General features: G+C 38.6%; 1 protein-coding gene across 1 annotated transcript in view; it reads left to right on the top strand.

Annotated features, from left to right (window-relative positions):
- The window catches only part of LOC134212923 (protein limb expression 1 homolog), a 252503-nt gene that overhangs the window by 82846 nt on the left and 156079 nt on the right, over window positions 1–13578 (top strand). The window contains exon 2 of the mRNA XM_062691262.1: window positions 12211–12939. Coding sequence (XP_062547246.1) covers window positions 12546–12939 — 394 coding nt within the window. The 5' untranslated portion in view covers window positions 12211–12545. The remainder of the gene's footprint in view (window positions 1–12210; window positions 12940–13578) is intronic.

Genomic DNA, 13578 nt, shown 5'->3' with positions numbered 1-13578 from the left:
CATTAGTAGATTAGCTGTCCAATTGTGTGGTCTCCAGTCGCAGTAGTCTTGGGAGCAGAGGCGTACGTTTGCCAATCCGGAGATGGCGAGTTCTATTCTCTTTGGCGCTAGAATGTTTTCTGGTTAGAATGCCTGGGAATATGAAAATATTATATCATGTTTGCAACATACGATATAGCTAGTATACTAGTGGAAATGCTATTAGAACATTGAATTGATAATCATGTCCAGTTCGGGAATGTCATTGGATTGTAGAAACAACAAAAAGGAGTAACATTAGTTGACGACGAGCAGCAGTTGGAGAAATAGTGCTGTTAAATTTCACAGAGCTGAAAACATTGTTGACACCATGGTATCAAGTTATGCTGAGTTTATTTTACCTCTATTTTGTCGTCTCTTATTAAATGTCATATGATAGGATCTCCAGTTAGCCTAGCGAGCAAAGGCGTAGGATTGTCTATCTGGACATATATAACAGAGATCATCAACGCTTCTAATCATGCAAGGCTTTTTATATGCTTTTTTCGGTGAACATTATAAAAAGCTAAGCAACTATCCGGAGATGGGACCTCGATTCTCAGTTCGTTCTAAGATGTTTTCGAGTGGTAAACATTCTCGACTTCCTGGGCATAGTGTATCCATTGTACTTGCCACAGAAGATACAAACTCATGCAATGGCGGGCATAGAAAAGCTTTCAATTAACTGAGGAAATGCCAATAGAATACTAAGTTGAAAAAGCAATCCAATTTCCAGTTGAAATATAGAGCTAAAGAAGAAAACGATGGTATTTAATAAGAGACGACAGCTATTAAAGATTACAAAAATAAGCTCAGCAAAACTTGATACCATGAAGTCAGCAATATTTCCTACAATATTTCTGTGAAGTTTTACTATTCTTTGTAAAGTGTAGGCAGCTTTCCTATGCTTTAAAAAGTGTGTATTGGTAAAAGTATGTTATTGAAAATAAATTAACAAAAAGAACGAAAGTTACATTTATTTTTCACCTAATTCAAACAATCAAAACCACATGCCAGATCAATTAAAACCGTATTCAGAAACTGTTTCCGTTACCTTTTCGTCGACTTTATTACTTTGACCCTACTTCCTCTTCGCTGGAAAACACGAGTACGCCACCAATCTTCACGTTCAAAGCTGATGTTAAATCATAAATTAATATTTATGTGCGGCTTCACCACCAACCGAGAGATTTTACGGTACTTCGGTCGGTGCGCACTTCAGTTCGCTAGATGTGCCACGAGCGAGCGTCTACTTTCCAGCATCCAACCGATCATTGATAGCTACATTGTTGTTGTTTTGCGCGATCCAGATCTGTTGGCGTCATCGCCAAACTGTCGGATTAGGGTGATCGTAGAATGGATTGAGCTTCAATACCTATTCTGCTAGTAATTGCATATTTGTCCCATCTTTGAAGGATTTTCTATCCACATGCAACAAATGCGCGAAGGTACACAGATAAAAAGATGTTGTGATTTTAAATGTATTTTCATGCACATATTTGGAGCATGCAAATAAACGTAACATTCGATCGAATTTGCTGTTCTTTTAAATCGGAATAAATTTAAACCGTGCTTTGATGTAAAATTCAATCAAATTTAATTGAAAATCGAGTGTTTATTCGTTTGTTGGGACTAGCTGCAATTTTACATGTAGTTGAATTTTCAAAATTATTTGCTGTGTAGTATTGCTGTTTGGTTGAAATACCGCTATTTTGATTTTTTTTGTGCAGATTTAACACATGTGGGCTTATCGAAAGCTTTTCAACTTTGGAACATTCTAAGCCAGACTTGGTGCCATAAATGAAACTGAAATCAGAGCTTAAAAGAGGTCAGTTTTTAGCTGCCAGTTGCTCTGTCTTCACCGCAACAGCAATCTGAACCGATGCAGAATATTCTAGCTTTTGAAAAGTTTGTGGAACGATTGGTAACCTTTAGAAGCGTAAATCCCATCCAATAATGAATCCAATTCTTATGCCGGAAAGGTTCGTTTTATCCGCGATCGCGCCAACATTTACCGTACGATTAATCGTTGAAATGTGATTATAACATCGTCAGTTCGGTATCCGTTGAGCACTTGGGTATCACGCATCCGGCAGACATCGGAGCCGGATTATTAGTGTTATATGTGGATAAGGATATTCGGTACTTTGAACACGTTAGACAAACCCCAAACATGTTGAATAAGTGACTCTTATCTTTAGATGCGATGCACCTTACATAAAATATGTGTAGATATGCAAACATTGAGGCCATTTTGTTGTAATTAGATTATCACTTACAGAATTGAATTGTGTTACTATTTAATTACGGCTTCGAATTTTATAGGTGGGATATTTCCACCGTACAGCCTAGCATAAGAACGTCCATGAGTTACGTAACGCTTAGAAGAAGGAGAAGGGGTTGCTAGTACAACAAGTGCGTCAAAGGGAGTGATAGTGAAACGGCATTTTAGTGCTATGTAATTACCCAGGTAACCATAAGCATTAAAATAAGCCATACGTGCGACTATAAGGCTAGTACGGAGCTAATAAACTTCATACTGGCTTCATAATAGCCCTATATAGCCGAAAAGGCGAAATAAAGTGCTAATGGTTACCTGGGTAATGGACCCTTACTATTCAGTTACTTTCAAAAGTCAAATGATAAAAATCAGTTTGATTTGCATCTTTTGTAATTTTTCAGTAGTGATTGGCAAAAGAACCGACGGAATCCGTGTTTCATTCTGTTGTTTCGATTTGAAATGAGTTTGTTACAGTAAGATGCAAAAAGGGTGTTGCTCTGAAAATGTGCGATTTTGCAGCCAAGATCTGATGTATTCTGTTTTCTGGTGATTCTTATATTTCTATAGCTCTTGCTATAGAATTGAAGTCGAACGAAAGCAAGATATTTAATTAGCTCCCAAAGACAGCCTTCTCTCAGCCCTGCCCTGCTCTCTTGATCAGTGCGTCTATACCCGTACTAGCGGCTGTCTTACTCATCCATCCTGTCCTGAAAAAAACACTTGCTCGATCTGATCTGATGTCTGATCCACATTTTTGCCTTTTCGCCTGCCACATGCGCTAAGACTTAGTTTTTTTTTTGTTCCTTTAAACCATATTGGTCTTGTTATGATAACTGACTGCTACTCCGAATCCGAAGTTGATTGGTGATGTATTGGTACAATTTCTTGTTGCTCCGAAGGATTTCCTGTTGATTTACAGGAGCCGTAGATAAAAGCTTCATCTCAGTTCAACTGCCCAGCAGAAAAAGATTTAGCGTCCATGTTGCTCGATCTGCTGTTGACTCTCATGGTATACAAGTTTAAGGCCGAGAATTAAATAATCATGGAACTATTGAGGAAAAGCCAGGTTATGTAAATGGGACAGGATTTGTCAATACAATAGTGATGGCTACTTTGTCAGACCCTTGATCTCAATCAGCACGTCCTTCACGTCTGGCAATGACTCAAACTATGCCGTCCGCCACCGCGCATATTCTTCACGTCGATATTCGTTTTGCATAAGCATACCAAGTTCCAATTGCTGGACTTTGCTTTTACGACGGCTATTATCAACGTAGCGGAAAACGTAGGCTATTGCACGATACAATTTTGTCCAATTTGGAGTTCTGAGACCGTGTTTTTTTTTAGTTTGCAGAATCGGATGTTCTTGATGTCTTCGGGGCTTGAGCCGCTACAAAACTTCGTGTGCTCGGAAGCACGGGTTAGATATTGAGAGCTTCCAGTTTCTATTTCGATGCTATATCCGGATTAGTTTGAAAGAAACGTGTTTAGACATAAGTATTTCACCACCTCGCTCAGCAATGTATTGATGAAATCGCGATAGTCCTTCGATTTGATCCAGGCACAACTCACTATTAAATCAGTGAACTGCCTGTCAGTGTTGATTTTAATTTTAAAATATGAGAAAAAAAAACACGTATTTATTGAAAATGGACGGTGGCCGATCGACTACCTACGAAAAATTAAATCCACCGTTAAAAAGATGAACGATGGAACATGTGTGGAGTGACACGTCTGTTTCTCTGTGATATGTTGTTTTCAGTACAAGTCTGGACGCTAACTGTGATTGGGCTTAGCTCAGACGAAGGTCTTTTGTTCTGCTTACCGTGATTCCAGTCAAAAATACGCTACGCAGCCATACGCAACTTTGCTGGCGTTCAGAAACATGTGTAACTCCGAATTTTCAATGTTTTCTGGATATGACGGATGAAAATAACAACGTACCGACGGACCGTCCATTGGAGAGTTTACAGTTTTGTTGGAACCATAATATTCAGTTATTTTGCTAGAGATACTTCCAGTAGACTACACGGAGAGCTCTCGTCAGTGAAGACGAACAAAAGATGAGAGTATGACGCGAAACAGTGGTCACTTCATTTCTCCGGAAGACACATAATGGGATGGGGAAGACGAGTGAAGAAGGGCATGCTACCGAATAGACATTCGTCTATTCCACACTAAGACCGTACACGGCCACATTCCGTAGATATTGTGGCGATTTCATCATAATCCTACTAAACATAATTGTTACAGCTTCTAACGTTCCTCCATGCGGGTCTGTCCGATTTTTCCTTGTCGTCGACACGACTAGTGATGTTGTTAGTTTTATTCGATACACGCTCCGACGTGTTGTACATTTGACTCACCCCAGGAAATTTGGTTCGGTCGGAGTAAAGACGGACCGTCTGTGGGCAAGTTGTTTTGTCCAACAATCGTAAAACTTGCCCACAGACGGTCCGACTTTACTCCGACCGAATCAAATTTACTGCGGGTGGAGTGAAAGTTGTCCAACACGTCGGAGCGTGTATGGGGCCCCCTAGATACGTATTTGAACTAAACTGCGCCAGTTCCTATCTTTTGTTGTCAACTTATAGGGGTCGTACACTAATTACGTAAGCACTTAGGGGGGAGAGGGGGTCTGCCATTTTCTTGCGCTCCATATAAATAAAAAATTATTTGTATGAAAAAAATATTACATGGCGGGAGGGGTGTTGAAAAACCCAGAAAATTTGCTTACGTAATTAGTGTACGGCCCCATAGGTAGTATGCACTTTGTTTAGTACGCTGCGCTTACGGAATAGGCTCACGGTCAATTTGAACAAATTACCAAAGTAAATTTAACAGCTGATTCAGTATGGGAGAAATATATTTTTCCGTAAGGAAAAGTGACAGCTCCGTTTACTTAACCCAGATGACGTTATTAGAGTGGATGCATATTGAATATTTTTGAGTTCCCAAATTGCATAAAATTATGGTTGCGACATATATATTAGACCTATCCATGCTTTAAAAAAGTATCAAAAATTCAACCGGTCAGCCCAGAAGCACAATTCTTATGCTACAATAAGCTTCCTGTAAAATTTTCAGCTAATTCGGATAAAATTTCGAGGTGGCTCAAGTCAATTTAGTGTTTTTCAGCTATTTTCATTTAAAAAAAAAAATCTAACAAGAGATATAAACGCCGGAAATCATCGCAACAACCTTTAAACGGAAGCTTTTGGTGTGCTCTACAAGTCTTGTGAACATTACGATTTGTTCCGTTCACGTTTCGAACATGTTAATGTGATTTTCAATAAAACACTGTTTCCATTAAAAGTCGTAGTTCTATAAAATTCTTTGAATGTATTACAAACTAGTTGACCCGGCAGACGTTGTTCTGCGCACTACGCGAGAATGTGCGTTCCGAACTGCCCATGCAAAGTTTGCATAGGAATCACAATTTTAGTTATTCACGGTTTGCTCAACTTTACTCGTAATTTTCGCATTAGGAAATATCATATAAACCCGTCGGAAACTATAACGAATGTTGCTGCCGAAGAAATGAAAAAAATCAATACAGCCGTTTTCGAGTTATGCGGATACGAACACAGACCATTTCATTTTTATATGGACCCGGCAGACGTTGTCCTGCATAGTAGGCGTAAATGCCCATGTAAAATTTCCATACGAATCTTAATTTTAGTATTTCACGATTTACTTAACCTCATTTATAATTTTCGCATGAGGAAATATCATATAAACCTGTCGGAATCTATAATAAAAATATCTGCTGAAGTAATAAAGAAAATCCATCCAGCCGTTTTCGAGTTATGCGGATACGAACACAGACCATTTCATTTTTATATATATAGAAGAATATCATTGCTAATCTATTATATTATTATTCGCCTTCTTTCCTGGACATTTGAGTAATATAATTGCCAATGTGCGATTTACCGTTAAATTCTTAAAAATCAGAAGCTGAACATTTGTCATAAATTTACACGTTAGGATTTCTTCAAACAAGTTGTTCGAACAAAGAAGCTTTGATTTCACTTGTTACTACGATGCACTCGATGGTAAAAGCATACAGACATATGGTGCAATGAACAAAATGTTCCTTTGTTGTAAGCATCAAATATCATCGAAAACCAATGCAATGCTTCTCTATTCGAATAACTTGTACTACACTTCGCAGAACAATCCGGCATCCGGCAAAACATGGCCGTCATTGCAGCTTCGTAATCTGCCAGTGCGTTTCGAATACTACCCGGTATCCCGGAAAGATTTCGGGGTGATCGTACTTGGGACACCTACAGATAAAGTGCTCCACGCTGTTTTCGGTTTCGCAGAGATCACAACAGGACTTAGCCCTCCCTAAAAAAAAATTAGCCCCCTACGATTTGAAAAGTTAGTTAGCTGAGAATTTAATTTTCAACACATAGCATAATAAATTACAGTTTGAGGACAAAAGAATTATCTCCCACATTCATCCTATCATAATGAAATGAGTGGAAGACAAATGAGCTTGTTTCTCATTGCTGAGAACGATTCCCATCAAAATCGGAGAAGGACTCTCATCAGAATCCGAGCTTCGGAATCATTCGGCTTCAAAATTTAGCGTCCCTTGACAATTTGCTTCGGGATCCTTCGACAGATTGCTTCGAAATCTTTCGACAATTTGCTTTTTATATATCCGAAAAAAAACAGCTAAAAATTCTGAAAATTACACGCTATGGAAATATTTGAACTCATATTTTTGTGTTCAATAGCCTTCAATTTTACATCCAACTTTTTTCTTGTATACAATATTGAATACAAGCTCCATAGTAATGACAACCTGTAATTTTAAAAAGTGATGGAAAAATGAGTCGAATCGAACGGAGCCTTTTTGTTACATCATATATGCTGTAACATGTTTATAGGGTATCCAATCATGTTTTGAACCAAATGGCGGGTTTCAGATGAGCCGGCAGAAAAAAGTTGATCTATTTTATTAAAGGGACAAGTTAGAACTGCGATTTCTACACAGTATAAAAATGTTACAGCATATATGATGTAACAAAAAGTTCAATTCGACTCATTTTCCAACACTTTTTAAAATTACTGGCCGTCATTACTATGCAGCTTGTATTCAATATTGCATACAAAAAAAAGTTGGATGAAAAATTCAAGGCTATTGAACACAAAAATATGAGTTCAAATATTTCCATAGCGTGTAATTTTCAGAAATTTAACTGTGTAGTTTATATGGAAGCTTAGTTCATTATTTTTCTAAAAACATCCTGGGTACACATATTTATGCTTAGTTTCATTGAAAAAACTTAATAATTACATAACTTTGATTCGTACCATGGTTTAAACTACACTGTTCATGGTTTGAACTAAATTCGTACCATGGTTTGAACTACTGCAGCAGCTTCTAAATATAATACTAATCACATGCATGAAACGCTGAGGAAATCTATAGAAAAGCAAATTCGTTTTACTATTCATCTTCCCGTATTAGATTAGTAACTCGAAACGTGTGAAAATCGTCTAAATTATCGATATGAAAATTGCGATTTTTTCATATTGGAAATGAAAACAAAATGCTCCAGCTAGGCGCATGCAGCGCTCCTAGCGGACAACAGCAGAACATGACTGCATTTACAAGTTCAAACCATGATCAGTTTTTACCTTGTATAAATGTTACTATTTTAACTATTTAAAACTGTTTCTCAATTGTATGATGATGTCAATCGATTACAGATAAAAATAGCGTTCTTTTGATATATTGATCTCACTCCTGTGTCATAAAATGCGTCCTTTACGAGGTTTTTGAAATTATGCCACTGGTGGGGGGGATTTAGCGCAGATTCAGGACGTTTTTAAATCGCTTTATTTTATTACTTAAACAATATATACGAATGTTTAAATAAACTCTATCACATCCAGTATACCTAAACATGCCATTCATACTGTTTTAAGTTCATTTCCTGCCAATGAGATGGTAATTTCTACTGATTTCAAAATGGTTAAAACCATGATACGCTTTTCACTAGTTCAAACCATGATTGGATACCCTACTGTGTAGCCTACGAAATCCCTGAATCATTCACTTTGGAATTCCTCGAGGATTCCGACAGAAACTCTCGAACATTCCTGCCGCAATTTCTGAAACATTTCCGTTGGAATTCCTGGAGCATTCCCGTCGGAATCCTAAAAATATTTCGTTACGTTTTCAATATTTTACGACGAATAATGGCAAGCTGAGTCATGATATCATGAAGCATGCACTCCGGAACCATGAGCTGAAGTCATGAATACAGAATCATAATTCATGAATCTGGAATCTGTCATTTATGATTCCGACTGTTTTGCCAAAAATGGCAATTTAGGTCATGATATCGTGAAGCTTATACACTGGAACCATTAACTTAGGTCATGGAAAAAGAATCATAATTTATGAACATCGCATATGTCATTAATGTTTCCAGTGTGTCGTCTCAAGTTTGAGAATCAAATTCACTGACTTTCCATTTCGTAAAACATTAATTCATGTATAAAAATATAATGAAGATAAATAGGGAGCTACCCATAATATCACTTTCTTTAATATTGGAATTTTAGCATCGTCCCATAATTTTGGAAGATACAAATATACAAATAAAAGTATTGCTGGTCAGGTTGAACGTATTTATCTTATAAGAAACGCAATCATATCCCACAGGCGCAGCTTGATTCCTATTAAGAGCAATGGGCGATGTCATCATCTTTTGGATGAACCAGCAGTGCGTTGTTTTCGTCGGTTTACTAGGGTATCCAATCATGGTTTGAACGAAATGGCGGGTTTCAGATGAGCCGTCAAAACAAAGTTGATTTATTTCATTGAAGGGACATGTTACCAAGGGTGTTATCGATCATTTAGTAATTCGCGTTTGATCATTTAGTAGTTTGTCAATAACTCATTCCAAAAGGTGAATCTAGAAATATGTTGTATGGTGGACTTCTAGTGCGAAGGTTTTTCTACAACTCTGCCTAATGGTTCGTTGTTAGAATTCAACTAATAACGGAGTTATAGCGCTAGTTGCAGTAGCTTAAACTAAATGATTGGAATTTTGTTATCATTTAGTCTAAGTTACTGAAACTATAGCTATAACTCCGTTACTAGTGATATTCAAACAACGAACCATTAGGCAGAGTTGTAGAAAAACCTTCGCACTAGAGAAGTCCACCATACAATATATTTCTAAATTCAGCTTTTGGAATGAGTTATTGACAAACTACTAAATGATCGAACGCGAATTACTAAATGATCGATAACATCCTTGCATGTTACAACTGCGATTTATAGTTTGTATGGAAGCTTAGTTCATTATCTTTCTAAAAACATCCTGGGTACACATATTTATGCTTAGTTTCATTGAAAAAACTTAATAATTACACAACTTTGATTCGTACCATGGTTTGAACTACACTGTTCATGGTTTGAACTTAATTCGTACTGTGGTTTGAACTACTGCAGCAGCTCTTAAATATAATACTAATCACATGCATGAAACGCTGAGGAAATCTATAGAAAAGCAAATTTGTTTTAATGTTCATCTTCTCGCATTAGATAAGTAACTCGAAACGTGTGAAAATCGTCTAAATTAGCGATATGGAAATTGCGATTTTTTCATATTGGAAATGTAAAGCGCATGCAGCGCTCCTAGCGGACAGCAGCAGAACATGACTGCATTTCAAAACACAATTTTCAAAACGACTTATCTGCTTTTGTAAACAAAGATTCAAACGACGATTTGATTAATCTGATAGCTCTCCCACGCAAACCAACGCCATCAACAGGTAGCGGAAACCTTTACCTACCTATTGGTGGTGTTGGTTTGCGTGGGAGTGCTATTAGATTCGTCAAATCGTCGTTTGAATCTTTGTTTACAAAAGCAGATAAAATTTTGTCTTGATTTACAAGTTCAAACCATGATATGAATTTAGTTCAAACCATGATCAGTTTTCACCTTGTATAAATGTTACTATTCTAACTATTTAAAACTGTTTCTCAATTGTATGATGATGTCAATCGATTACAGATAAAAATAGCGTTCTTTTGATATATTGATCTCACTCCAGTGTCATAAAATGCATCCTTTATGAGCTTTTTGAAATTATGCCACTGGTGGGGTGGATTTAGCTCGTCAGGCTCGTCGAGGAGAGGGATCCTGTCATTTCCTGAGGTGGCAGCAGCGAAAGAGGCGGCTTTGCGACAGATGGCCATCAAAATCCTATGTAAGAAGGAAGGAAGGCCGAAAGGAAGAATGCCGGCATCAACGCGGGCAGTTTCAGCGAGAGTTAACATTCCGTCGGCTTCCAGTTTCTCCTTGAGTCGCCGATTGACCAACCATTCTCTCGACGGTTTTGGATGCTGAACTTGGATGCATGACGGCTAGTCACGCTGCTCTTCGGAAAAGGCACAACGAAACTTTTTCTCCACTCGTCCGGGAACGTGCGGTTCTCCCAAATGTCATTGACGACCTTAAGAAAAAAAGCTTTCGGGGCCGGAGGGAGCCGTTTTATCATGGGAAACCCAAACTTATCCCATTCGGATGAGTTCCCGTTGCACTTGGCAAGCGCATGGGCCAACTCGACGGCTGAAAAAGGCAATAACGATTCAATTAACAATAATGAATTATTTGGTTTCAACTCTTCATAACTTTTCTATTTCGTTGTAACACCAATAAAATCTCTTATCGCATATCCTTATGCGCGAATCGGCAAATAACAAAGATCCATCATCTCAGCAGCATCATCATCCCAGGCCTGCCTGTTCGGATGGATTTTGATTTTGTTGGTGTGCCATTTGGCTTGTGCAGAAAACGGAGCTGGCGTACAAATGCAACCGCTTAATGCATCCGAATCCATCTCTGACGGTTGGATGATTTATTTATAGACAACCGAATAGGCACACCATAAGCCCTGGCCGCCAGACAGCCAGCTGTGACTCAGAGAGCAGACACCAGGGCCAGCGATCCGTGGGTCTCAGGTGAGAAGTGCCACTTGAGAAGGATTGCGCTTCGTCACGATGCAACAATGTTGTGCAATCAGGCTATATTCTCCCGTGAACGAGACGCGACGCCACCGCCGACGACGACCGTTTGATATTTTCGTGAAACGGCTAGGCTGGGATTTTGCAGTCTTGTTTTGTCGTAGTGGGGATTGTTAGTTCTCACTGGGATATTGGCGAACGCTGAGCCACGGTTAGAGATTAATTTATACCGACTGGTGATTCGCATTATGATGGATTTAACACGTTGTAAAGTCATGGGAGTTGAGCAATAATCTATGAAAAACAAATTGGTACTCTGTGAGTATATTACTGGTGTTCAACAGCAGTATACCACATTGTTTTTCAGGTTAAAGGCTCCCCCAGACCTAAGCGATTTCATCGCCACGACGGCGACAACTAGTCGCCGCGATTCTATCGTTGGGTCGCTGCAGGCAATATTTGATTTACGCTTCCATACCAACGGCGACAGAATCGCTATCGCCAAGCGATAGAATCGCGTCGCGACTGTCGCGTCGCGTGTGTTTGGGGGAACCTTAACTAATGCGTTCGTATTTTGGCAGAATTTAACTCACTTTATAGCAGTCATGCAATTTTATTGCTAACGCAACGTTCCTGCTTCAAACATTTTTCATTTCTTTTATTTATAATATTTTTATTTCAATCCCAGGTACGTTTTTCTTATCATTCAATAGTCGAAATCGAAAGTAGTAAAAAAATATAATTAATACTATCCTTTCACGCATTAGAATTGGGTTTAAAAACCATAAGACTGATCACTCATAGAGGCACGCAATTGAATAACTTTTTTTTCAAGCTATCATAAATTCAGTTTCGAAGCAATTTTATACAATACATCTTTAAATTTGATCATTATTTATATTTTCAGAATGGATGAGCGAAGACGACATCGATGAGCAACCAATATGTGATAATGATACGACCGTGCTACCTTTTAGCGATTAGTGTTTTAGTGTACCTGAATATAAAAGTGTGATAGCTGCAACAGCCGGCACCAGAAATGGATCTTTAGAGTTCTATTATTTCCTGAAAACCAGGCTACCAAAACCCAAATATAATAATGAACAGACCGAACAACGTATGGTGGACGGCCAAGGATCTCATGCATAATAAAAAGACGCACACCAGTTGGTACCCCTTGCCAGACCCTGTGCATCGTGCTATGCAGCAAACGAGTCACCTCCAAGGGCCACCGCAACAAGAATGAACCAGGTTCAGAGTGATCTAGTAAAGTCAGCAGTAACCGCAAAAACAGGAACCGCAATCAAACAATCCCCGAGTCACGTTATCGGCACTAGCGGCAAGACCGCAACGGCCAACAACAATAACAACAACAACATCCACAACACGATCAACAACAATAACCTCGACAGCAAGAACAAGAACCCGACCCCATCGAGTCAGGTGAACATCAGCCCGATTAGTGTTATTCATATGACAAACGTCAGTGTGCCACAGAAGCTTCTGGTCCCGAATGGGAAATCGCAGGCCCCGGCAGCGCCCTCCGCACCGGATGCACGGGCAAAGCAGGTCCTAAAGGAGGCAGTTGATGCCGTTGTAAATAGTTTCGCCAAACACACCCAAGGATATGGCAGAGGTGAGTGCCCTTTTTTTTCCTGCAATGCACCGTGAGATGGAGAATTTCTTGCGGTAATATCCATCTAAGGTGTGAGTTAGATTTTCTTGAAGGTTTACTTCTGGTGGTAGTTTATCTGGCAATACATATACTATGTAATGATTGCAATATTCAAACTCAGCATGAAGGATTTTTTAGGGGTTTATAAACTCTATGTCATATTAATTGGATGTCTATATAATTGAATACTTTAAAAAAAAATCCGAGTTGATCAAATTAGGAACTAAAGTAGTAAGAATCCGTACAATAATTACGTAAGGGGTTTTTGGGGCTTTTCAACTCCCGCTTCCTATCTATTTATCTGTTCCTTTTTGTTTATTTGTTTGTATTACTATTATTTATATTAAGCATAAGAAAATGAAAGACTCTCCCCACAGCCTTTACCTACGATCTCGTACGATCCCTAAAGTATGAATGAAGCTACATTTTTTTTATAAACTTTAGGACGTTTGTATTGTCTATTCGGTACAAAGTTAGAAGACTTTTTCTCCCGAAGATGGATTTTTATCGAGATAAAGGCGAATTATCCAACTTCGGAAGTAGTGGGCTGGATTCGACAAAAAAAGGGGCTAAACAACGCACCATTTAGTTTGACAGATG

This window comes from Armigeres subalbatus, chromosome 2 (assembly GCF_024139115.2).
Source record: "Armigeres subalbatus isolate Guangzhou_Male chromosome 2, GZ_Asu_2, whole genome shotgun sequence".
Classification (NCBI taxonomy): Eukaryota; Metazoa; Arthropoda; class Insecta; order Diptera; family Culicidae; genus Armigeres; species Armigeres subalbatus.
The sequence above is the reverse complement of the archived record's forward strand: the minus strand, read 5'-3'. Positions and strand labels throughout refer to the sequence as shown.